This window comes from Sceloporus occidentalis, unplaced genomic scaffold, assembly GCF_023333645.1.
Source record: "Sceloporus occidentalis isolate IW3139 unplaced genomic scaffold, rSceOcc1.0.p SCAF_6, whole genome shotgun sequence".
Taxonomy (NCBI): Eukaryota; Metazoa; Chordata; class Lepidosauria; order Squamata; family Phrynosomatidae; genus Sceloporus; species Sceloporus occidentalis.
The window spans coordinates 9,712,794-9,738,156 of NW_028316986.1; the positions used below are offsets into that span (position 1 = coordinate 9,712,794).

General features: G+C 47.9%; 1 protein-coding gene across 3 annotated transcripts in view; it reads right to left on the reverse strand.

The window, feature by feature from the left end:
• HYDIN (HYDIN axonemal central pair apparatus protein) overlaps nucleotides 1-25,363 on the reverse strand; it is a 117,880-nt gene that overhangs the window by 4,073 nt on the left and 88,444 nt on the right. For 2 of the 3 annotated variants that reach the window (XM_089528844.1, XM_089528843.1), the window contains exons 64-85: nucleotides 24,918-25,029; nucleotides 23,995-24,255; nucleotides 23,319-23,461; nucleotides 21,815-22,033; nucleotides 21,122-21,282; nucleotides 20,523-20,638; nucleotides 17,532-17,766; nucleotides 15,308-15,520; nucleotides 14,656-14,794; nucleotides 13,925-14,090; nucleotides 11,456-11,603; nucleotides 10,520-10,727; nucleotides 9,151-9,372; nucleotides 8,133-8,302; nucleotides 7,378-7,576; nucleotides 7,051-7,209; nucleotides 6,669-6,949; nucleotides 5,828-6,047; nucleotides 4,999-5,211; nucleotides 4,678-4,841; nucleotides 1,685-1,835; nucleotides 176-406 (exon numbers count right to left, since the gene is read on the reverse strand). In XM_089528844.1, the coding sequence (XP_089384970.1) occupies nucleotides 176-406; nucleotides 1,685-1,835; nucleotides 4,678-4,841; nucleotides 4,999-5,211; nucleotides 5,828-6,047; nucleotides 6,669-6,949; nucleotides 7,051-7,209; nucleotides 7,378-7,576; nucleotides 8,133-8,302; nucleotides 9,151-9,372; nucleotides 10,520-10,727; nucleotides 11,456-11,603; nucleotides 13,925-14,090; nucleotides 14,656-14,794; nucleotides 15,308-15,520; nucleotides 17,532-17,766; nucleotides 20,523-20,638; nucleotides 21,122-21,282; nucleotides 21,815-22,033; nucleotides 23,319-23,461; nucleotides 23,995-24,255; nucleotides 24,918-25,029 (4,131 nt within the window). Of the gene's footprint in view, nucleotides 1-175; nucleotides 407-1,684; nucleotides 1,836-4,677; nucleotides 4,842-4,979; nucleotides 5,212-5,827; nucleotides 6,048-6,668; nucleotides 6,950-7,050; nucleotides 7,210-7,377; nucleotides 7,577-8,132; nucleotides 8,303-9,150; nucleotides 9,373-10,519; nucleotides 10,728-11,455; nucleotides 11,604-13,924; nucleotides 14,091-14,655; nucleotides 14,795-15,307; nucleotides 15,521-17,531; nucleotides 17,767-20,522; nucleotides 20,639-21,121; nucleotides 21,283-21,814; nucleotides 22,034-23,318; nucleotides 23,462-23,994; nucleotides 24,256-24,917; nucleotides 25,030-25,363 lie in introns of those variants that run through there. The other variant, XM_089528845.1, reaches the window with a different exon arrangement.

The window sequence follows — 25,363 nt, forward strand, 5'->3', positions numbered from 1 at the left end:
GGAAGAGAAGGCAAGAGCAAATGTCAGCATTTTTAATAGTTCTCTGGAAGGAGCCGAATAGAAGGAGGAAAGGATGGAGGAAGTGAGACACTTTGCAGAAGAGGAAGACACATGAAGCGCAGCAAGAAGAAAGCATGGATGTATGTCAGATGAGAGACTTGAGCTGTGGCCATACCTCAGACTGAGCAGGAACAACAAACTGGGGCGGCATGTTGATGTCAGGCACTTTGCAGTCGGTATTAAAGGTCACGGGATAATGGAGGGGGTTTTCCACCTTCACCGAGGAAGAGGTGCTTTGCCGGACAGGAGTTGTCAGCTCAATGGTGCCAAGGGGGCCGCACGGGACAGCCTTGAAAGTGACCAGATAGAACAGGAATTCCTGGGTCGACTCATTGCGGAAGATCACCTGCAGGCAGCCATAGGGGAAAGGGGGAGTTTGGTGAGATAACAGAGTGGTGGCAGGAACCCCCCCCTCCAAAATCCTGGCTGAAGCCAGGTCAGAGGAGGATGCAAAGCCGGACATCTCCGGCTCAGCTCAGATCCGCAGTCACTCCTGTTCTAGCAATGCAAAGCGTGATGTTTTTTCACACCAGATCCAGAGTCACTCCTGTCTAGCAATGCGAATTAAGGTTAAAACGTGATGTTTTACCACACCTGGTTGCCTTTCCATTGTCCTTCCGAACTGAGGGGGAAGCGAAGTCAGTTCTATTCCAAGCAAGTCATGTGATGTGGATTCAAGCAAAGGGGAGTGAGTGCAAATTGTATTACCACACCAGAGGGTTCAACGATTCAAATCAGTCCCCTTGCACATGCTCAATGGGGCTCTGGACGCTGTCCTCCTTCCCTGCCCCCTCCTTAGCTATCATCCTTCATGGGGTGAAGAACCATGCAGGGGAAGATGGGATAGGTCGCTGGGGCCAGGATTGGGAGGCAGGGGCAGTAAGAGGATGATGGGATAGGTCGTTGGGGCCAGGATTGGGAGGCAGGGGCAGTCAGAGGATGACGGGATAGGTCGCTGGGGCCAGGATTGGGAGGCAGGAGAAGGCAGGGGATGGTGGGATAGGTCACTGGGGCCAGGATTGAGAGGCAGGGGCAGTCAGAGGATGATGGGATAGGTCGCTGGGGCCAGGTTTTTTTACTGGTTTTACCAAAATGAGGGGTCACTTCGGAAACACTGCTGAAGCACCTCACAAGAAGCTCCCATAGAAATCAATGGTGTCTGATAACACATTCACTTTACAACATGAAACCACATCATTGGAAGTGCAGTCATGTCAGAAATGAGCCGGAACTGGGCCAGAAAACCACCCAAAAGCTCTGTGTGATATACTCCAATGACAGAAAAGGAAATGCAAAATGGGTCTGGGGGTCTGGAAAAACAGTCAGCAAACAGGTGCAGACTTTATGGGGAGAGAGAGAGACACCAAAAGCTCTGACATGGGTTTTGCAGAAGGGGTCCCAAGCTCATCATCTCACAAAGAGCTTAGCCTTCCCACTGGCAATGGCTGTTGTTGTTGTTGTTGTTGTGTGTGTATACAAGTGCACCTTGAAGTTTCCTATTGACCTCTGGCAAGCCCATGAATTTCCTTGGTTTTCTTTGGCAAGGAATCCCCAGAAGCAAGGCCTGGCAGCCGTTCCTGGACTGGGAGGCCATGGGGATGGATCTGGAAGGGGGAAACCATACCTTGACACTGAAAATGCCTTCCTTGTAGGAAAAGAAGGTGAGCTTGTGGTCCTTCTTGACAGAGGCCGCAACTTCCACGTAGTCCAGCGTTTTCAGGGTGGTGGTGACTTCCAACTTTTCTGGTTTCACCAGGTCAATGGTTACGCGGAACCTGGCAGAAGGAAGGGCAGAGAATGCACAAAATGGAGAAAGGAGACGCTGAGAAGCTCTATGCTCTCTCTTTCACATGACTGAAAGAACCCAACGGAAGGTCCTTTCTGCTGAAGCTGAATGGTAGGAGTTTCAGGACAGACAAAAGGGATTGCTGCTTCACAGGACACTTCATTAAACTTCAAGAATTCACTGCCACACAAGATCGCCAAAGGCTCTTCATGGCTCCAGCTCCTGATATGTTTTGGCTGCATCCACACTGTAGAAATAGCCCAGTTTGGCACGGCTTTTCAGTATCCTGACTCAAGGCTATGGAATTCTGGGAGTTGGAGTTTGTTGTGGGGCCGGGCCCACAACCAACTCCCAGAATTCCATAGCCTTGAGCCAGAAAAGAGTTAAAGCAGTGCCAAACTGGGTTATTTCTCCAGTGTGGATGCGGCCTATATCCATATTATCTCAAGCGGATTATGTATATATTGCCTGCAGTGTTAGGGCTCATCCACACCAAGAACTAGTCACGATCCTATCAGCTACATTGACAGTGTCACTTTGGGGCTGCTGTTTCTAGATCTGCTCTCTTTCTCTCTCTTTTTTAGTGCATAGTCTGCTCTTCCTTATTAATTATTGTGCTGCAGGGGATCACAGCCACACACCTTAAACAGGGTCTCTTTCCTCAAACCTCCTTTCTCCCTTTCCCTCTACCATCATCTCCTCCTCACTAAGGCGCGTTACAGATGGGCGCAAGAGGTGCCGTCATCGCGCCGCAATTACGCACGAGGGGCAGCACTTCCGGACGCGCCTTGCCCCTTGCGCGTAATCGATACGTCAAAATGGCGGTGCCCTATACAGATTGGCACCACCATCTTGATGTAGCGGATGCTCTGCATCCGCACGTCCCAACCCGGAAGAGACGTCGCGAGTGCGCACTTTGGCACTTGTGACGTCTCTTCTGGGTTGCCGGAAGGAGCGCAATTTTCGCGCTCCTTTTTTGCAGTGCGGAGGAGTTGCGTGGTTTGGCTGCTGTGGCTGCTCTGTGCTGCAACTGGCAGCGGCCCAAGACCGCCCCTTTTGGGCGGTCTGTAACGGGCTAAACACAGCAGTTCATAGAATCATAGAGTTGGAAGAGACCCCAAGAGCCATCCAGTCCAATCCCATTCTGCCATGCAGGAACTCTCAATCCAAGTATCTCCATTGACAGATAGCCACCCAACTTCTGTTTAAAGACCTCCAAGGAAGGAGGCAAAACAGGGTAGAAATTGATGGTTTCTTCCCTTTCTCTCTCTGCTCAGCTCATGTGGGTGTGTATGTATATGCAGACACACACACACAGCACATGCAGAAGAAGAGTAAAGGGAACAAAAAGGAGACTAGACAATATTAGGGGTTTTTTTTGGGGGGGGCACAATGCTGGCAGAAGCAAATTAGCTGGGGAAAGGAAGAAGGAATGCCTGAAATGTCCTGAAATTACCAAAATGTCACCTGCTTTTCAGAAATAGATGCAGGTTGGCCTGGGTGAGGTTCACACCGGTTGCAAAAAGAGGCAAGAGCAACGGGCTACTCATGGCCCTGTTTGTGGGCTGGTCACCCAGGGGCCAAAATGCTGGCCTGAAGAGGCCTTTGAGGTCTGGTGCTGCCAGCTGTGAGAGTAGAGAGGAGATGAGGAGGCCTCAACCTGGAAGAGGCTGCAAGTCCTGCAAGTGGAAAATGGAGGACAGTGACAGCAGAAAGATTCAAAATGACCTGAATAGACTAGAAAGCTGGGCCAAAGCTAACAAAATGAAATTCAACACAGAGAAATGTAAGGTATTGCACTTAGGGCGGAAAAATAAAATGCACAGATATAGGATGGGTGACACCTGGCTGAATGAAACTACGTGTGAAAGGGATCTAGGAGTCCAAGTAGACCACAAGTTGAACATGAGTGAACAGTGTGATGCGGCAGCTAAAAAGGCCAATGCTATTTTAGGCTGCATCAATAGAAGTATAGTGTCTAGATCAAGAGAAGTAATAGTGCCACTGTATTCTGCTTTGGTCAGGCCCCACCTAGAATATTGTGTCCAGTTCTGGGCGCCACAATTCAAAAAGGACATTGAGAAACTGGAGCGTGTCCAAAGGAGGGCAACAAAAATGGTGAAGGGTCTGGAGACCATGCCCTATGAGGAATGACTTAGGGAGCTGGGGATGTTTAGCCTGGAGAAAAGAAGGTTAAGAGGTGATATGATAGCCCTGTTTAAATATTTGAAAGGATGTCATATTGAGGAGGGAGCAAGCTTGTTTTCTGCTGCTCCAGAGAACAGGACCCGGAACAATGGATGCAAGCTACAGGAAAAGAGATTCCACCTGAACATTAGGAGGAACTTCCTGACAGTAAGGGCTGTTCGGCAGTGGAATGCACTCCCTCGAAAGGTGATAGAGTCTCCTTCCTTGGAGGTCTTTAAACAGAGGCTGGATGGCCATCTGTCATGGATGCTTTGATTTGGATTTCCTGCATGGCAGGGGGTTGGACTGGATGGCCCTAGTGGTCTCTTCCAACTCTATGATTCTATGATTCTATGATTCTATGAGAAAGGACTGAAGGCCACTGGCTACCACAGCTTCCTGAAAAGAGCAGGTCTGGCCCCTCCAGCTGTTTAGGAGTACAAATCCCATAATCCTACCTTCCATTGGTCCCAGGGCTTCTACAGAGCCAAATGTCCCTCCCCATTGCCCTAATGTGCGCAAATCTTGACCTCTACAACCCTGGTGGGTCAGAGGCTATTGCGTGGGGCTAAGAGGCAGGGCAGTACTAGCACGGGGGGGGGGGGAGTGAGGATGGGCACTACAATTCTTCCTCTCCCACTTACCTTTGTGGCTTGTTCAGCCAGTTGGAGATGGGAAGGAGCTCTGTGTAGGATGTTTTGCATGGGACTTCCCTGAGGATGTTCCCAGCTGATTTAGGCGGCTCCGCAGTGCCTTGCAAGTGGTAGAGGAGCCCTGTCCCATCCGGGAGTGGGAAGAAGATGGAGCCCTGCGAATGTGAGACAGGTTAGTGTTTCACCTCACGTTTCTTGCCCTGTTGCTTTGGAGATCCTGGCAGGTCTCTGGAAATGTTGATACCGCCCCACACACAAACATACACAAAGCACACATACAGCTTTTGTCTCACCTTGTTGCTGCCAGCCTACCTGGTCCTTCTTGTTGTCTGCGTTCATGGCCAGGGGCCTGTAGGTGATTTCATAGGGCTTGTTCTGCTGGTGGGCTTCCACCCGAATGAACTCGGCCCCCTTCCACTGCTCCCCTTCGATGACGGGCCGCAGGTTCCACATCTGGTTGGTCCGATTGGAGAGCATAATGGTCTGGGTGTGTTTTCCTCGCACCTGGCAGATGAAATTCACCACCTGCAAGCAAAGGCGTCCCATATTGAGAGGGAAGGAGACCCTGCCATAGGATGGGTTTTCGCTCAGAGGGAGAGATTGTGCAGGCCCCAAACCCTCACTGAAAACCAAGTGAGAAATTGTTCAGAGTGGCTGACTGATCCCACTCACGACTCATTTCCGGGTAATTGCTGGCAATTTGTTAAGAAGGGCTATCTCTGAAAACAACCATGCTTCCCAGGGATTATGGGAGTGGTAGTTCAGCAGATCCGGGAGGCTATCTTAGGTGATCAGGAGCAAAGAAGAGCAGGCACTGGTTATGTTTTGCTCCACGTCTTTGCTTTGCAATACAATTGTTATATGAAAAAATCTTGATATTTTCAACACAGCTAAGAAATGGGACATGTGGTGTGGTCACCTCAGAATGAGCAGACAGCCCAAAAAGCTTTGGGTGAAAAAGCCTGGGCTGTTTTTTTGCAGGTGAGTCTGAGTTTACCTTCTTCAGTGTTGGGAAGAGCCAAAAAGAAGAAGAGTACAGTGCCTGTCACCATGAGTTGTTGCTCTCAGGAGGAAGAGGAAGAGAAGGAAGAGGAGAGGGAAGGTGGTGCCATCTCCCCTTTTTGCTCCACAAGGGAATCACCTCTTTGACTTGGGGAACGGCTATGCAGGACCCGCTCAAGGTGAGTGTCAGCGGCTCCCCGCCATGGATCTGGCAGAGCAGGTTCTCGTAGCAGATGTGTGGGCTCTGTTCATGGGGGTGGAAGGTCACTTCGAAGGAGACGTCCATCCCCGGCGAAATGTAACCCTCCACAGGTCTGATGGAGAAGTCTGGCTTGAACCGCTTGGCCTCCCACTTGAACCTTCCAATGTCAAGGAAAAGAGATGGAGGTGAGTACTTCCCTCCTGGAAATGTTTGCAAGCATTCTGGAGGATACAGGAGGACCCAAGGAGTAGCTGCAACCAGCTTCCTTTCCCACATTATTTGCTCATTCAGCCCAGCCTTCCTCCCCTGAATGGCCATTTCAGCTACAAATCCCAGGATTTTGGAGGATGGTGCTGCAATGGTTCAAGTGGTTTCAAAGCACTATAACTGGGGGTGTCTGGGAAGAAGGGATACTGCAAAGGCAAGCTGGGTTGGGTGCAGCCACAGACCCCTAGCGAGAATGGCCATGGAGGCAGTGTAACAGAGCAGTGCTGCTGTAGCATCAGTTTTACTTTGGAGTACCAGCTTCCCTAGTCTTTTGGCCAACAGGGTTTCAAGGAACACATGCCTACTACTGTTTTATCCATTAAAGGCAGTCCCAAGAGGCTCTTCCTCCCTTGGGCCTCCTGTGGAACAAGTGTATCACCCCTTCAGCCAGGGAAAAGATGCAGAAGGAGGACCTGTCCTGTGTGTCCCAGTGCACAGGGCTGCCTGGTGGAGGGGAGAGAGAGGCTTAAACCCCCAGAGAACTTCCACCCACAAGGCCTGCCCCTGTTACCCCACTCCGATGTCTCCGGTGTTCTGCATCATGATGCGCCGGGAAGCCTGGCTCCGTAACACCACTGCTCCAAATGGGAGATGGTCCTGGTCCAGGCTGACCTCGATGCCCTGGCTGCAGCCCTGGACCATAAAGAGGGAGCGCAGGAGCCCATGGCCCTCAAAGAGGACCTCTTCTCTGAAGGGCCGAATGCGGCCCTTGGGGCTGAACGTCACTTCCACATGGCAGGTGCCTCCTTTGGGCTTCAGAGTTATTTCATCGCACGGAGACATGGTGAGGACCTGCCCCAGAAGACACACGATTCAGTTAGAGGCACAGACAAGGGCCAGGAAGCCTCCATCAGTAAGGAGGATGATGCATCCCGCAGAGGCTGAAGGCTTACCTTGCTCTCTTGAAGCTCTGGCACAGAAGACACAAAGCTGAGGTGGAAGGTAACAAAGGCAACACTGTCATTCACGATTGTGGCTGTCTTCTTCACCGTGTGTCCTGGAGGGACTGCTCCGAATTTCAGCACTTTGTTACGAGGGTCAACAACATCAACCTGTGGGCAGGAAAGGAGCCAATGGGGACTGTGATGGAGGCCCAGCGGGTGAGGAAATGGTAGAGCAAGGTGGCATTTATGTAACTATAAAGAGGCACTACTGGAAAAAGAGTAACAGGCAAAAGAAGGATGCAGTGGAAGTTTTCAGATGCACACATTTGGTCGCACCTTCATCTCAAGGCCCTTCCCAGAGACCTCTACTGTCCGTTGCAAGAGCCCATTGATTTCAAAGGTGATGGTTTCGTGGTAGGAAACAGCCTCTTGGGGATAGAAACTGATTGGAATCTCTGCCTTTCCTCCTGGACTCAGCACCTCTGCGTGGAAGGCCAACTCAAGATGTGCAGCATTTGTAAACAAGCAGTTCAGGCTGTGAAGAGTTCAGAAGAGACTTGGTCAACCCTATACTCGCTGCTGAGCAGCAAAGCTCTTCCTCCTCTTTCGGCTCAGAGATTTGAGTGTTAGGCACTGAGAAAACCTAGCACTGAGAGCACAGCCTCTCTCTTAGGGTGGATACATAGGGCAGATTTAGCTAAGCAATTCTGTCTGGCTCAGGTGGACTATGGCTGAGTTGCTCTGGACATCCCTTCTATTGGGACAGGCAGTGAGGAGGAGCTTTTGGGTTTCAGATACTGAGGCACACAAGGCCAGAGGCTGAAAGTCCCACAAGGCTACCTGGGAGATTCCTCCTGCCATCAGCTGTTTCTCTGCAAGACTTTGCAAGAAGCATGTGTTCTTCCTCGGCAACTGCCCACTAGAATGCCTGTTCTGCCAACTGCCCTCCCTTGTGCCCCTTGACTTCTGGATTCCCCAGAGGCTCCCATCCCAGGGCTGCTGCCCACTCAAGTATATACCTGGGCTTCTACCATGCTCCCCTGAAGCAATGGGGGCACCATGCCCAGCCTTGGCACATGTCCTCCTCTTACCTTGCATCCTTGTTATCCTTATTTGTTATGATGAGGGTTCGTCTGGGAATTGGCATTCCGGCATGGTAGATGAAGCAGCTTCCAAAGTCCACTTTGGTGAAGGAGAAATGGAGGCTGGGAGCTGCAACCACACCTTGCAGTGCACAAGTGAATGTGGGGCCATGACTGATCTGTGTGGATGCAAGAAAACACAGCCCTATTAGACCAAGGTCAGACTCTTTATGTGCCTGCCCTTGGTGGCAGCGGTTTTTCAAATATCCAACAGGCGAGGGAGTTTTTAAACTGCATTTAAACATCCTTATCATACCTATCATTGTTGTTAATTGCCATCAAGTCAACTTCAACTTATGACAACCCTGTATACCACTGTCTTAAGTCTACTGGTGGTTTGGTTGCTTCTGTACTCATGGTTTTGGCTGTCCTGGGGAAATGAAGTGTAGCTTTTTATGGAATGCTGTCCTTATAGCCTAGCCAGAGACTTTCAAACAGGCCAGATGGGGACTGGCTGAGTGGAAAAGGAAAATAGTTAATGACTATTTATAACAAGAGAGGGTCTTATGCAATTTAACATCTACATGAAACTGTTGGGAGAAGCTGTCTGGAGTTTTGAGGTTAGATGTCACCAATATGCTGACGATACCCAGCTCTATTATTCCTTTCCACCTAATTCCAAGGAAGCTGTTCCTGTGGTAAACCAGTGCCTGGCAGTTGTAAAGGACTGGAGGAGGGTAAAAAAATGGAAGTTTAAACCAGACAAAGGAGAGGTGGTTCTGGCCAGCTGAAAAACAAAACTGGGAATAGGAATTCAGAAGCATGGGACCTGGTGGCCGTCCTGAATCTCCAAGAGGTGGGGTCACAGCCCCATCCCAAAGGGGCTACCAGACTGGATTGTTTGTCTCCCTTAGAGTAAGCTTATGTTCCTCTGCCACCCATGTTCCAGACACCAGTTCAGAGCCTGCTGTTAGTATTTCAAGGTGGGAGATAAGATGAAAACCACATCACAAGCCTTCCTTCTCACCTGGAGTTTGAGCTCAACGTCCTTCAAGGAGCATGTCTTCAGCGGATGGAAGGTGAGCACAACCTCTGCCCGCTCCCCTACTTCCACAACACCAGTGTTTGGAGTGATCACAAAATAACGCTGCACTGCTTTGGCATTGCAGAACTCCCAGGAGAAGGTGAAGTTGAACTTGCCGGTGTTAAGAATATAGAAATTGCAGTGAGCAATGTCATTCACTTGCATCTGTCCAGGGCAGAGAGAGAGAGGGAAGGAGTGTGAGCATAGCTGCAGACCCACTGTTGAAAAAAAAGGCTTCTCTCTGCCTCAGTGTGTCTGAATTAAAAACCTGCCTCTGCAGGATACTTAGTGGGAAGTAAGCCTCACTGAGTTCAGCTTGATTTATGTTCTGAGTGAAGATGTGTTGTGTTACTAAGTGGGTGAGACTCTCAGCTAGTTCAGAGATGGAGCAGCCCCTTACAAAGGGTCGGATTAGGGCTAGTAGAGGATCCTCCTCAGGTAAGTCCCATTCATCCCTTAGAGCACCTTCATCCTCCCACAGGAGGCTCTGTGCCCCCCTTGAAAGGAACATGGAGCTGGAAGACAGGGATCAAAAATCTCTCTATTTTGCTATGAAAGAACAAGCTACATGTTGTCTATTAGGACCAGGGAGTGCTTTACTCAAAGGAGGAGTGCTAAGAGGAAACGGGGCCAGTCATGCAGCACAACTGACGCTGTGGTGCAACTCTCGAGACCACCATCGACCCTGTACCACCAACTCAGCCATGCAGTTACAGGCAGAAAGGGGTTGGTAAATTTGAGGCCCAAAATGGACCAGACACTGCCCCTGCATTTGGGCACCATGAAGAATACGGAAGAGATCACCGAGAAGGGCTGCAAGACACTAACCTCCTCTATGGCCTAAACAAGTGAAAAGTGCTCCTGTGCAACAATGGCCTTACTGCCTGGAGCCTTCAAGGTATGGGAAGGCAGAAAGCTAGCTCTGTGGGGGATTGGTCAACTCTATAGAATAATGGTTGGAAACAGTCTTCAAGACCTTAGTCTTCAAGATTGTTGTAGTCTGAGTCCAAACCACCCAGAACAGAAGATGCTTGCCACTGGCTGGAGATAGGAAATCAAAACTGCTTATGGTTCTCTTCTCTTGTAAGGAAGGACTTAGGTATTAGTCCACAGAGCATCTATTCCTGGAGGGTGGAAAGCAGGTGGATGCATGGAGGTTCAGCCAACCAAAGTACCATCTATTAACACTTACAGCTATTATTTCAAAGCATTACTCTGGAGTAATTAATTCCAGAGCAAGATTTTTATTAATTTTTTTGCATCTTGATACTTTCTTGATACAAAACCACCCCAGCAATTGCTTCTCTCTCACCTCGTAAAATGGAAGCGGTTTTGTTTGGTCAGAGTCCAGCTCAGTGACAGTGCCATCATTTTTCTCATATTTCACAGAGACACCCATGGTGTGGCCAGTGGCTTTGACGTTCAAGCAGAGGGGCTGGCTCTTCTTCTTGACATCACAGATCAAGTTAAAGTTCACTTCCCCTTTCAGCATTGGCATGAAGTAGATGGTGATAGGGATCCTGACATGGAAAAGAAAACCAGCAACACATGTGCTTGTTGAGAACAGATTAGCCCAAATGCCACCCCTGCAAGACGCTGAGTCTGCTCTGTGTTTTCTGATACCTGATCACCGAGGGTCTTTCAGGAATAGAGTACCTCTGAAGGCTGCTCTGTTATAAAGGGACTACACTCAAGAGCAGAAAGCCAAAGTGGTCTCTTTCCTTACAGCTCAGAATGTGAAGACTCCACCACCAGTGAAGACACAGGATCTTCCCCAAGCAAGTTAGGTCTGAAGAGGCCTCCAGTGAGGTCCCTCCCATTCCACAACCCCTTCTTCTTGCCAAGAGGATTTTTTTTAAAATGGACAATTTAAATGTTGAATTTTAAATGTAGATTTTTAAATATGTGTGTATCTTGTTTGTTAAACTGATGTATGTTTTAATGGATGTTATGTTGATGCAAATACTGATGCATATTTGTTTGTCTGCTATTGTTCTTTGCCTCAATCCATGGGTAGAGGGGGGTCAGAAACAATAATAATAATAATAATAATAATAATAATAATAATGGAAGCTTGGTATGCTCCTTGTCTTTCCCAGCTGGAAAAGGTGAATCCTAACTTCCGTTGGTACAGAATGTGTTTCTGAACAGTCAGGAGGAAACCACTGGAAAGCTCAAAATGCCTGCCTTGGGAAGTCTGGATTCTGGTGCAGATGCATTTGGCACCCAGAGCTTTTCTCCGCTTTACCTGGAATGTGGTGGGATGGAGCCCTCCATGGGCTGCACTTTCAGACTGTTGATTCGACCCTCAGAAAAGCGGGAGCCATCTCTGAAAGAAAAACTGTAGCTCTCTTTCTCGTTGTTGATAATGTTGAGGCTTTCCCGAGCTTCGTGCCCTGCAGGAGAACAAAACAGCAGAGCAAGGCAAGCTTTTGTGTCAGTTCACTACAGAATTCAGAGGCCCTCCTGCAGATTATTTTCTAAATTTGTTTGCTTGCAATAAACATTTCAAGCCAAGCAAGAGAGCGATGCAAACCAAAATGGGAAGCTGACGCTGTCTGGAAATATCAGCCGCTTCCCAACAATGTGCCCTGGTCCAGGAATGAGTAGGACAACTAGCAACACCCCAAACGATCATTCTCTTGTTGATGGGCTTTGTTTTGTTTCATAGGATTTCTAGACTGCTTGATTTCATAGGCCTAGAACAGCTTAAAGACAATTATTAAAAAATCTTAATGTTTCAATGGAAAAAGGGTTCATAATCTAAGAAAATGATATGGTTTGAAGGATGAAAAATATAAAAGAAAAACTGCATTGTAAACATGAGTCTTTCTGTTTGGCTTACTGTGAACCGCCTTTCAATACTGACAGGCATTTTACAGAGGACCTTATCACACGTGGGGGGGTTTGCAGCTCAGATCCGCAGTCACTCCTGTTCTAGCAATGCAAAGCGTAATGTTTTTTCACACCAGATCCAGAGTCACTCCTGTCTAGCAATGTGAATTCACGTTAAAACGTGATGTTTTACCATACCTGGTTGCCTTTCTGTTTCCCTTCTGAATCGAGGGGAAGCGAAGTCAGTTCTATTCCAAGCAAGTCACGTGATGCGGATTCAAGTAAAGCAGAGTGAGTGGACATTGTATTACCACAATGGAGGGTTCAACAATTCGAATCGGCACCCTTGGGCATGCTCAGTGGGGTTCTGGACGCTGCCCTCCTTCCCTACCCCCTCCTTAGCTGTCATCCTTCATCAGGGTGAAGAAGCAATCAGGGGATGATGGGATAGGTCACTGGGGTTCACTGGGGCCAGGATTGGGGTGCAAGAGAAGGCAGGGGATGATGGGATGGGTGGCAGGGTGGCAGAGAAGAGGAGATGGGGTGAAGGAGGAGGAAGGGATGATGGAGCAGGACGCAGGGGGCCAAGGGGGGGCGACATCGGAGTGGTTTTCCACACCAGACCAATTCGAAGTGAAATTGAAGTGAGCTTGAATGCGAATTCTGTGAATTCACTTTTTTTCTGAATTGATCAAGATGAGGAATCACTTTGGATTCACTGCGGAAGCACCACAGAAGGGGCACCCATAGAAAGGAATCGCGTCTGATAACACATTCACGTTATGACGTGAATCCGCATCGTTGAAAGCGCAGTCACGTCAGAACTGACCTGCAAAAGCTCTAAAAATCTCCGTGTGATAAACCTCAGAGTAACCTAAGCAAGGAAGAAAGCTTCTTCCTCCACAAAATTTAAAACTGTGGTTTCAACCATGAATGAAGGATGTGAAAGGAAAGAAGAACGGAAGAGGTGAAGGCATGGAGCCCTGGTGGCGCAGTGGTTAAATGCCTGTACTGCAGCCATTCACTCAAAACCACAAGGTTGCGAGTTCAAGACCAGCAAAAGGGCCCAAGCTCGACTCAGGCTTGCATCCTTCCGAGGAGGGAGCTAAAATGAGTACCCAGACTGTTGGGGGCAAATTAGCTTACTTGCTCATTAGCTTACTTGCTGTTCACCGCTATGATCTTTGGAATAGCGGTATATAAATAAAACAAATTATTATTATTATTATGGCTCCTTCCATACATGCCACATATTGGATACTCTTTCCTACTTGTACTTTGGCATTGTCACTCATTATTTTTCCCATAATTTGTTCTCTGTTTTGCCTTGGAAGTGGCTTACAATAAAAGCACAGCTGAATTATCTTAATGGAAGTCTTAGCAGTGACTTAGTGAGGCCTTATCCTCCTTAAAATGAAATTGTGGTGTGAAAACTAACAAGGACTCTTGCAGCACTTTAAAAGATTAACTTTTTATTATGGCTTAAATCTTTCTGGATTACAGTCCACTTCATCAGGCAGATGAAGAACTGTTAGGTTTTAAACTACCCCAAGATCCTTTGCTGTTTTTGCTGCAACAGCCTAAAACATCTGTCTTGCGGCTGCTAACAATTATACCAGGATTTCTGAAAGGAATGGTGATGGTTATAAAACCTGGAAAAGAAGATTGCCCAATGGAATCTGCGAAAGTTCGATAAGTTTGGAAGCGGCACAGAATTCCCAAAGTAAGCCCATAATCCAGCATTTCATCCTTCCCAGACCTGAGCTTCTTCCCTGCTTCTTCTGCATCCTCCTTGGTGGAAGCACTGAAAGATGTAGCCCTTGGGGCTTCGGAACAAGAGGAAGAGTGGAAGCCAGCTGCCTCCCCCCACAATTGCCCTTACCGACCAAGAGCGAGTGGAAGTTCAGGTGACATCTGTCCAAAGACACCTCGGGGTCTGTGGTATGGCCCACCAGGAGGAATGGGACCGAAATGTCCAGCTCAGGGATTGAGAAGGTCCAAAAGGATTCCGTGATGTCCAGATGCCGGGGGATGAATTCAAATATGACCTACAGATTAGGGACAAGGGGAGTTTTCAAATACAGTCCTGCTTTGGCTAGCAAGAGTGCATATAAATGTATAGATGAAGGTCTGGGACCCTCCACTTCACCAAATGCATCTGAAGAAGTAGGCTCAAGTCTACGAAAGCTCAGGCCACCAGCTTCTTTTTTCCAGTTAGTCTCAAAGGCGCTACAAGACCCCTTTGCATATTGAATTTCTAGAGTCTAGAGTCTAATCTAGATTAACATGGCTATGTCTTTGAATTGTAATACCAAAAGGCATCCAAGAAATTCTGGAACACGAGGCAGTAAATTCAAACCTTTACCCCATCCCTGGCAGTAAAAATATAACAATGATGTCAAAAACTGCCAACCTGTTGACCTTTCATGGCAGCCCCAATTTGCTATCAGAGGTAGCTGCCTCACTCTGCCTAACAGTAGGGTCAGCTCTATGAAGGTGACTATGACAGGAAGAGGCTGACTGAAGGAGTAGCCCCAAACACACTGAACAAGCCTCAGCTACAGAACCTTTTGACCTTGGAAGCAGAAGAGATGGCTGCTCTCTGCCACTCACCTCCATGGTCTTCTCTGGCCGGAGCTGTCCCCGGTCAGTAAAGCAGATGAAGGCCGCATGCTCCTGCCCCTCTTCCTGTTGCTGACAGGCCCACTGGAAAGAGTAGGGGGCATTGGTGGGATTCATGATTACAAAGCTCCTAACCATGAGGAAAAAGAAAGAAGGAAAAATCAGAACATTAGGAATATTAACTCATGTTAACAATAAACAAGTTGATTAATCATCTGCCCAGGTCTTCCATTTTTCATTCCCTGGTAAGCAGGGACATCTCAGCTCAGGAGTTTCTGAATCAAAAGAGTTATCTAGATCCGTGGGATCCTCCAAACCACCAGCCAACAAACAATGGTCTTGACCAGAGGCCTTACATCTGATGATAAAGTATCTACTATGTATCCATGGGAGGCATGGAGTGAGGAAAGGAGGAATGGCAGAGCAGCACCGAAATGAACTGGTTTGCCACCATCTTTGAGCCATGGATCTGAAACAAAGGAATACCGCTCCTTTGGTAAGGGAAAGGCAAAGCCTGTGGTTCCCTGGCCCAACAAGGACTCTCCACACCAAGGATGCTCAAATCATGTGTTAAACTGTCTGGAGCTGCATGGGTCGGCCGCCACCAGCTTACAGAGTTTCCTTGCTGCTGCTGGCCACTCACCTGGTGTTCCTGACATGTACACCTACTGAGGTAAATTCAATCACTTTCGTGCTGGGATCTAGGCTCATCCCACCCGGTCCTCGCAAGTCTGGGTTGCGTCTGTTTGCTGTAATATAATCGGAGTCTTCCAGGTCAAAATGGCAATAGGGGAGGAGGCTCTTCCCCTTCACTGCCACAGCTGGGCCTTCCTCATCATCTTTCATGTTCACAATGCTGAGGAGACAGAGGCCAGGGTTGAGAACATGCCAATGAAGACACAAAGGGAGAGAGGGGACCCTACAGCCTTCTTCCTTTTCCACCCCAAGACCACCACTGTGCTTGTACTGAACTCCAACAAAGGGGTTGTTCCCACTAGGTGAAACCCCGCGTTCTGAATCGAATCCAAGGAGTGGCGTTCCTATTAGGATCCGATTTAAACCTAGAACGGTTCTAGAGCAACCCGCAATCGTCCCCACTACAAATCGAATCGTAGAGCGGGATAAAAATTTAAATCGAGTTTTCCTCATTTAACGCGTGTTAAAAAAACACTAGGGTCTGACCTACGTTTTTCCATTGATTCGAGTTAGGAACTGGAGTATTTAAATAGGAACGACAACCTTTGAAATCGGGTTAGATGGATGGGAGGAGCCGAGTGCGATGGGGCTGTCCTTGGGGGAGTGGCCCTTTCTGTCCCCATCCGTCTGGCTGTCGCCATTTTTGCTTCCCTCACCCCTTTGTCCGCTGTGGTCTTTCAATAAGAGATAAGGATTATTTTTATTTTTTATTTTAATGGTTTACAGGCGCTTAATCTCTTCAGCGCTTTAAGCGCCTGAAGTCCCGGCTGCTCAAGCGCCTGCATCTGCCAAAGGAGTACAAGGCTTCCCCTGGTGGATTGCAACCTCCCCTCTGTGTGGGGAGAGCCCATTTCTAACGGAGGAGAGGCAGGAAGGGAAGGCTCCTCTCAAAGAGGCATTCCCTGCCCGCTTGGGCACTGATCTCACCCAGGCAGGGAAGGGAAGGCTCCTCGCGAGGAGGCATCTGATCTCGCCCAGGCAAGGAAGGGCTCTGATCAATGGGGGGGGGGGGGGATAGAGCCTTTCTCCCTCCATTTCTCAAATGGAATCTGCCTTCTCCTCCAACCCTGGAAAGAGAATCTTTGGGAAGAGTGCTCCCTCCCTGCTTTTCCAGCAGCCTCCCCAATTGATCTCTGTGCTCTCTGAAGGGATTCTCCCTGGCTGTCTTGGGAGACATGAAGAGGGGATGCTGTCATGGAAAACCTATCCCATAGTTCCTCTGGAAAGAGCTTGGGTTTCCTAAATTCGCTTTACCAGAAGCCTCCCCCATTGATCTCTGTGCTCTCTGAAGGGATTCTCCCTGGCTGTCTTGGGAGACATGAAGAGGGGATGCTGTCATGGAAAACCTATCCCATAGTTCCTCTGGAAAGAGCTTGGGTTTCCTAAATTCGCTTTTCCAGCAGCCTCCCCCATTGATCTCTGTGCTCTCTGAAGGGATTCTCCCTGGCTGTCTTGGGAGACATGAAGAGGGGATGCTGTCATGCAAAACCTATCCCATAGTTCCTCTGGAAAGAGCTTGAGTTTCCTAAATTCGCTTTGCCAGAAGCCTCCCCCATTGATCTCTGTGCTCTCTGAAGGGATTCTCCCTGGCTGTCTTTTGGGAGACATGAAGAGGGGATGCTGTCATGGAAAACCTATCCCATAGTTCCTCTGGAAAGAGCTTGGGTTTCCTAAATTCGCTTTCCTAAATTCGCTAAATTCACAAACAGTCAATGAAATGGAAACGATGCCAAAACATAAATCGCTTCCAAATATTCCGGATTAACGTTACGTCATTCTGACGTGCTATTGATTGACAGCTCCAAATAAGGTATGGAGGAGAAGAATCGCTTTATTTAAACACCGATTTCATGCCAAGCAGGAACGCTTGCAGGTAAAAACTTCGATTTAAAAAACAGATGGGAACGAATAATACAAGCGATTCGGAACGCGAGATAAGACCAGGGTTATTTTGAATCGGTTTTATTAAAAACGTTGTATTTTAATTCGTTTCAAATCTTAAGTGGGAACAACCCCAAAGACACCCTTCTGGGCAGTCTTCTCTCTACTGCAGAAAGCAGCAGTTTCCTCCAGGCTTCCAGTGGAAGGTATGTGCTGTAACCTGAGGCAAGCACACAGCCAATCAAGGGTGACCTGTAGTTGATGGCATTTGGGCAAAGATGCCCTCTTACCTGCAGAGCAGACGGCCTTCAAATTCTCCCACTTCCTGGGGACAGAATTTCACCTGGAGCATCTGCGATCTCCCTGGAGGGATGGTGCCACTTCTGGGCTCCAGGGAGAATGGGGGCCGGGAGGGCGTTGGGAAGAGATAGGAAGAAAAGCTCTCCAGGGTGCTCTCCAACTGACTGGCTGGCCGGCTGGACTGGGCCTTGATGGACGCAGCTGACGTTCCTGATGGAGCATCCACTGGGGGCAAAGGGAGTTGATTGAAGCAGCTGGTTCTACCCCACACTTTCCCCAGACCACCAGAAGACCCTCTGTTTGTTTCCCTCCCAACCATATATTGAACACCCAGGAGAAATATTTTCTGGAAATCTTTTTGGATTTCTGGTTCAAGTTTGCCTCACTTTAGGGCCTCATCTTTAAAAGCCATTTAAAGCCCTAAGCAGCTTGGGGCCACAAATGGTTGAAGGAGTGCCTCTCCTCATCAATGCCCACTCAAGGCCCTCTGCGTCCCACCGGATGAAACTGTGGGAGTGGGGTCTCCTCTTCTGATTTACTTTGTTCCAAACTGTTATGTTTAACATGCTTCTAGATTATTTCCGTTATCCTTTCAAAATCTAAATGATTCAAAACAGCTTTAAACTGATTCTTTCTGCATGCTGCCCTGTGATACTGTGATATAAGAGGGTGGAGTTTAAGTAGTTTAACAGAGGGGCCATTTAGACTACCTTTTTCACCGAATTGTAACCCGGATGTGGAAAGTTCCCACTGGTGCCGGTTTTGACACACTCGGATCAGGGGTTTGCACACCAGATCCAGGGCAAATCCCCCTTAGAGCAGTTTTTCCGAAAGTGGATTATTTCCCTTTCTTTTTGGAAAACCCGTTTCTTCCCTGCTGCCGGCAAATGTGAGCTTGGCCCCGGTCATGACTGGGTCAAGTTCAGGGGAGAGATTTAGGTCAGAGGGTGGGTAGTGGGCGGAACATGCCTCCCCTCTCGCACCGGATGCTTTGCCAAGCGGCTTTCTCTCTCTCTCTCTTTTTTTTTTTTTTTTTGGTAATTTTTATTTTTGACAGATTATGTGAATGCTTGTGCTACAGACTGATACATATTGATAGAATGTGTATGCTTGTGCTACATTTCCCCTTCAGCACGACTGCAAAAATAAAAGCAGAGCACTCTTGGCTCTGCTTTCATTGGGGGGATGTTTTGGGGTTAACCCTGGGCATTGCCAGGGAGGACATTTGGGAGGTTTTTTTTTCCCATAGAATCATAGAATCGTAGAGTTGGAAGAGACTACAAAGGCCATCCAGTCCAATCCCCTGCCACGCAGGAAATCTCAATCAAAGCATCCCTGACAGATGGCCATCAAGCCTCTGTTTAAAGACCTCCAAAGAAGGAGACTCCACCACACTCTGAGGAAATGTGTTCCACTGTTGAACAGCCCTTACTGTCAGGAAGTTCCTCCTAACGTTGAGGTGGAATATCTTTGCCTGGAGCTTGCATGCATTGTTCTAGGTCCTAGTCTCCAGAGCATCAGAAAACAAGCTTGCTCCCTCCTCAATATGACATCCCTTCAAATATTTAAACAGGGCTATCATATCACCTCTTAACCTTCTCTTGTCCAGGTTAAACATCCCCAGCTCCCTAAGTCGTTTCTCAGAGGGCATGGTTTCCAGGCCCTTTACCATTTTTGTTGTTGTTAATTGCACAATTTGAGAGAATATGCGAACATTGCCATTAGATTTTTTAAAAGGGGGGGAAGCACTCATGCCATTAACCAACGTTGCCACTGAATTTTTTTTAAAAAGGCACTTAATGGCACTATTTTTGAAAGGCACTAAAGGCAAAGGTGCCCCAATGGCCAAGGCTCTCTCTCTCTCTCTCTCTCTCTCTCTCTCTTTTCTTATGTGCCAAATTGACAGATTTTTTTTTTAAAAAAAGGAGGGAGGAAATCACCCATGCCAGCATGACATATCACCAATGACAAGAGTGGAAGTGATTTAGAAATCATTTGATTGACAACAAGGAGGCTCCATTTTAAAGCACTACTTTTTGAAATGTGAATATCAGCACGGTAAATTGCACTGAGGGGCTTCGATCAGGGTAAAAGTAGTGTGAACCACTTTCTGGAGAGATTTGGTACTGGCTTAGCGAATCTGGACCAGATCTACCCAGGGCAAATGAGCTAGTGGGAATGCAGCCAGAATAAATAAAAGGTAACTATCCCAGAAAAAAACTGTGGGGAGCAGCAGGCAGGCAGCATTTGGGACACACAACGCAGAGAAAAGTCATGCTCCTTTGTAAGATCCTGAGAAACTAACCTTAATTCACTTTTGGGCTAAGGGACTACTGCTGCGGCTGAGACGGTCACTGACACCAAGCCCCAAATGCCTAACATAAGATGGATATAGTTCTCATCATGGCAAAAAGGCCAGGTGATTATGAGATACGATTTAAGATTAAAGTCTAACAGCTAACCTGTGTAATTAATGTCGGCAATACAGTGGAGTGGAATGGAGTGCAAGCAAGACGCCCAAGCATTGACAAATCTGTGTTTTTCCCAAGGGGACTGCATATGTTTGTATAACTATGATTGCATATAATAAACAACCTAAAAGATTACCAAAGAATCTGCCCCATACAACTATCCAGAGATTCTAAGAGTTAAAAATATTTAAATAGGGTATTAATGCTAACTCTGTCTGTCTGGCTTTCACCAAGCTGGATGCCTAGTTGGCCAGAAGGTGAGAATGGGCCCCCAGGCAGAATCCAGATTAGCTGACAAATGACAGAGGACCCCCCCAGTGCCTCAGTCTAAATAGATAAGGGGACGACCAGGCCTACTTCACCAGAAATATCTGAAAAGATGGAGGGTGAGTTATACAGGAAGGACCAGACAATGCCCCTCACTAGGGAAGGATGGACTTTGGAAACCTAAGGGCAGACTGGGGAGGGGGAGGAAGGCCTTAAGACCCTGTCAAGGTTCACCCACTCTACCTTCAGCGCTTGTTGGCCCGGGGTCCATCGCAAAGTTGACTGCCCTCCCACTCTCTTCCATGACCACTTTCCAGGTATATTCCAGCTCCACGCTTCCCGTGTTGAAGAGCTCCACTCTGATGGCACAATGTGGGGAGGCAGGTCAAGGAGAGAGACAGAGAGACTTTAAAGAATTTTGTCCCAGTTAGGGAATACAGGCAAAAAGAGAACTCAGAGCCCTCTGAAAATACCCTCTCCCCATTTCTGTCAAAGATACTCCACCCTCTGCAGCAAGAATGGGAAACCTGGGGCCCTCCAGATGCTGGGTTTTTTTTTGTGGGTTAGCCCAGGATGAGAAATGTTGGGAATTAAAGTCCATTAACTTCTAGAACATCAGATGATTCCAGCTCCTGATCTGCTGGGCTGAGCAAGGTCAAAACTAATTTGGAGAGCTTGCAGTGGGGGCATGATTCCCCTACCAAGGTCTCCTGGTGGGATAATGTGGCCCTCTGCCTTTCCATAGTTGCCCACCATTGCCCTAGAGGAACAAACCTAGCAGAAAGAGAAGCATCGAAATAAAATCCAGCCCCAGGGCAAGGTCCGGTATGTTTGGTACTCACTGGAAGACCCTTGTCTGGAAGAGCAAAGTGTCCCTGAAGTGCACACTATCCACCTCCATTTTATATTGAGCATAGTCAACCGTGGCGCTTGCATGAAGCTCGAGCTCCCGGCCGCCCTCTTCCAGAGTGAGATGTGCAGGTTCTGGATCCTTCTCGATCACCTGCATTGAGAGCAGGATAAGAGGAAGGAAGCCAACCCACAACACCCCTTTCCAGTCTAACCTTTAAAGCAGCAGACATAGGAGCAAGTGAGTGAGTGAGTAAACAGGGCCAAACAAGCAGGGGAGCTTCTACAAGTAAACCATCCCCATTAGAGGAACATGGGGAGAAAATTTTAGGGCTTCAAGATTTAATAAAGAAGTTAGGGGTTCATAGATTAAGAGATGGAGGCAAAATGGAATGGCTCAAGATGAGTTTCTTATAAATACTGGTGAAGGAACAGCTGCTAGTGGGGAGCAAGGATGCCGCTAGAAGGGAGAAATGGCAGCCAGCACATTTACTTTCCAAAAACCCCAAATTGCCCCATCCAGCATGACGGTGGCTCTGTTGTCCATGGCTTCCTCCAAGGTCTGGCTTTGCTGTGAGCCCAGAGCACACTCTCCCTTGATCTGGATGGGGATTCTTGGTTTGGCTTCATCAACGGCCATATGTACATGGCTGTCTGGGCCCCCTTTCCCTCTCCAGGTCCCTTACCTTCTTCTTTCCTGGACGAGTGCTGGTGGTGCTCTTTGAGACATCCACCCATTTGACAGTGTGCAGGCGATCATCCCAGTCAGGCACCTGCTCAGCCGGCTGCTGGAAGGCAATCTTGGAAACTTTGCACTTGAGCAGCTGGTCTTTGATGGTGATCGGGGTGCTGGATTTTAAGGTTAGAATAGTGTTCTTGGTGCATGCTGCATGGAGATGGCCAATCTGAGGGGAAGGAACATTAGCATGTTAGATGGCAGTAGAAGTCTGTGTCTAAGGGTCAAACTACTGTTGTTGTGTGTCTTCAAGATATTTCTATCATAGAGTTTTCTTGGCAAGATTTCTCCAGAGGGGGTTTGTCCTTGCCTTCCTGTGAGGCTAAGAGAGTGTGACTTGCCCAAGGTCACCCAGTAGTCTTCCATGGCTGAGTGGCAATTTGAACCCTGGTCTCCCAGTGTCCTAGTCCAACACTTAAACCACTACACCATACTGGCTCATAAGGGTCAAATGAGACAATACCTTTAGCCTGTTTTTTGAAGCAATCCTCCTTTCAGTGACTAAAGATATCTCTTTGTCCTATCATGTATTGTTTGCTTAGTTATGTATGTTCCAAAGAATGATGCTTTATTTTATGATTGGCAGGTGAGCTTAATTTGCCCATCTGATTGCTTTCTATAATGTCTTGTTGTTGTTGTGTGACTTCAAGTTGTTTCTGACTTATGGTGACCCTAAGATGAATCTATGAAGGATTCATCTTATCAGCCTATCATAACTGAACCTATCAACCAATCACAGAATCATCGAGTTGGAAGAGACCACAATGACTGATATTATGTGTTGTACAGTAACGTATTATTATTCCCTGCCACAATCCACAGAGGATTATTATTATTATTATTATTATTATTATTATTATCATTATCATCATTATTATTATGCTCTCAGATCACTCCCTTTTAGGTTCACTGACAACCTAATTAACTTTGACCATTGTTCACTGCTGAAACTGCTTGATAATTTAGTAATTTCCTGGGCGGAAAATCTGTTCCACAATAGAATCATTTGTAGTCTGATTTGAAACATTTTGGCTTCACACTAAACCCCACATTGAAATGTTACTGCAGCCACAGAGCCCTGGAGGGAAGGAGCAAAGTGAATATGCAGCCAAAGGGGAGGAAAAAGAAGGTGAGAGTGGAGCCAGAGCTAAATGGGGTCCCTTGGCTGTCTTTCAGAGGAAAGAATCCTACAGAAGAACTCATTTGTTCCCAAGCAATTCCAAGGAGCAAGAAAGAGGAGGCTATTGATTCCATGGCAAACCCACACAGAAGAATCACAGAATTTGTGTGAATAAAGTGGGACCAAGCCATGCTCAGAGACCAGGGAGCTGGCAAGTTATCACCAATAATTTTGCAGGTAAGTGTGGGAAACACACATTGTTCCCTGGGCGGTGTGTGTGTGTGAGTTTGAGCAACAAAGAGCCCTGGCAAAAGAAGAGTCAGTGACCCCATACCTGTGGGGAGAAAGTAAACGGATTCACAACAGGCCACTCAAATCTCATCACATCTGTCTTGCTGTGATTGGTGATTGTGAACGTTGCTTGGTAGGGCTTCCCGACATGACAGTCCCCAAACTGGATACAATCCACTCTGGCAGCTGCAGGGGAAAAAAACAGACTATCTGAATGACACACTTCTAGGCATAAAGCCAATGATCTGTACACTCCCACCTTTGGCCAGGTTACGCCAATAACTTCCACCACCTCCACCACCAAAAGCTCTGGTGAGAAAGGAACTGTGCATTGGCTTGTCTCTGTGCTCTTTATATAAAGGCACACCCAGCAAGCCTCGTATTGCAGCAGCCTGCCTGTTGTTTCCTCCTGCTCAGCTTCACAAATTCACTCACATCTCCACAAAGAAGCAGCCTCTGGAGGCAAGGTAACAGCCATAACTATGGTTTGTTGGTAGTTTGTAAATTTAGATAAAACAGCAAGCAACAGTTAGCACAATGTGTAGTTTGCAAACCAGGTTTCAGCCATGGTTAAACATGGTGGGCTGGCAGCCCCTTGAAACTATACATTGTGAGCTGGCATAGAATGAGATGCAAAAAGAAGAAAACCATCCCACACACAGAGTCGTTTCTGCCCCCCATATCCGCCCCATCACTGCTGCTTCTCCTCTCCCACTTACTCTCCGCTGCGCTCTCTTCACGCTGCTCCTCAGTGCTCCCCATATCAATGTCTGTCACTAAGCCACGGATGTTGTCCAGCGTCACATCATCCTGGTAACCCTCGCCCACCATCTGGATGTTTGTCTCTTCATACTGGTTATCCACAATAGAGAGGTGGATCACCCCTTCAATTCTCTGGGTCAAGTTGGGCTGGAAAACCACGTCAAACTCGGCTGATTCCCCGTTGTGCAAGATCAGGGAGGCTGCATGGGGTTTCTTGACTGAGAAAGCAGAAAAGAAAGAGGAAACTCAAAGTCTGAAGGCCAGGAGAAGAGATTTCCCCCATAGAGAAGAAACCTCCGGAAGATAAAAGGTTGTTTCCTTTCATTGGGATTTCAAAGACCGTCTGATCCAGTGCCCTGCCATGGGCTCCCAAGAGAGGGCCACCCAAGCTCTGTTCTGAGGCCATCTATTCCACTGTCAAAACAGCTCTTACCACCAATGTTAGGTGGGATCTCTTTTCTTTTAATTTGGACTCATGCCCTAGTATCTGGAGCACTACAAAACAAGCTCACTCCATCTTTCATATAACATATCTTCTGCTCTATAAAGATGGCTATTGAGTCTTCTCTTCTCCAGACTAAGCCTCACAAGCTTCCTAAGCTGTTCCTCATAAGGCTTGCTTTCCAGACCTCTGGTCAGTTTGGTCATCCTCGTCTGGACACAGTCAAAGAGTGCACTGGTTTTTGCTTCAGCTCTGCAAAGCCCTCGTGAGCAACATGCACTCTGTGTTCATGGCAACCCTGTGGTCTGGATTAGTGGCTATAAAAATGTTAGTGCCAGCATAAAATGTCCCTCCCCTTGTCTCCCCCCCACACACTTTCTCCTTGCCATAGAGCAGATACTACATCTACTTGTGCCATAGCAGTTTTATGCCACTTACCTCCTTCGCTGGGTTCGTTCTCCTCAGTGTGAGAAGACACATAAATGCATTGTGTGGTGGGCCTGGGTTTCAAACTAAATGCACAATTCTCATCTGTCACATCAAGGTGCAGCTGTGGAAAGGGACAACAGAAAGTTAGTGAGATAGAGGCGAGTCCTGGGACAATGTTTAGGATCCAGAGGTCACCTTGAAAGATACTGAGAAATAAACAGAACTCTCATCATCAATGCCCTCTCCTCCCACTGCCACTGTCAATAGCCACCCTGGCCTCTGGGCTATTCCACTTTCTCTCCTGCCCTGCTCCACGGCTGGTGTCCAGGGAGCAAGTCCAAAAGGTCCGCTAATATGCTTCCCTTCCCCTGCCTTCCTCTGCTATGGCCCTCCTGGCTTGACTGCCAGCCCTCCTCAGCCCCGGCTGCACTGGTTTTCTGGCCATGCAGACGCAT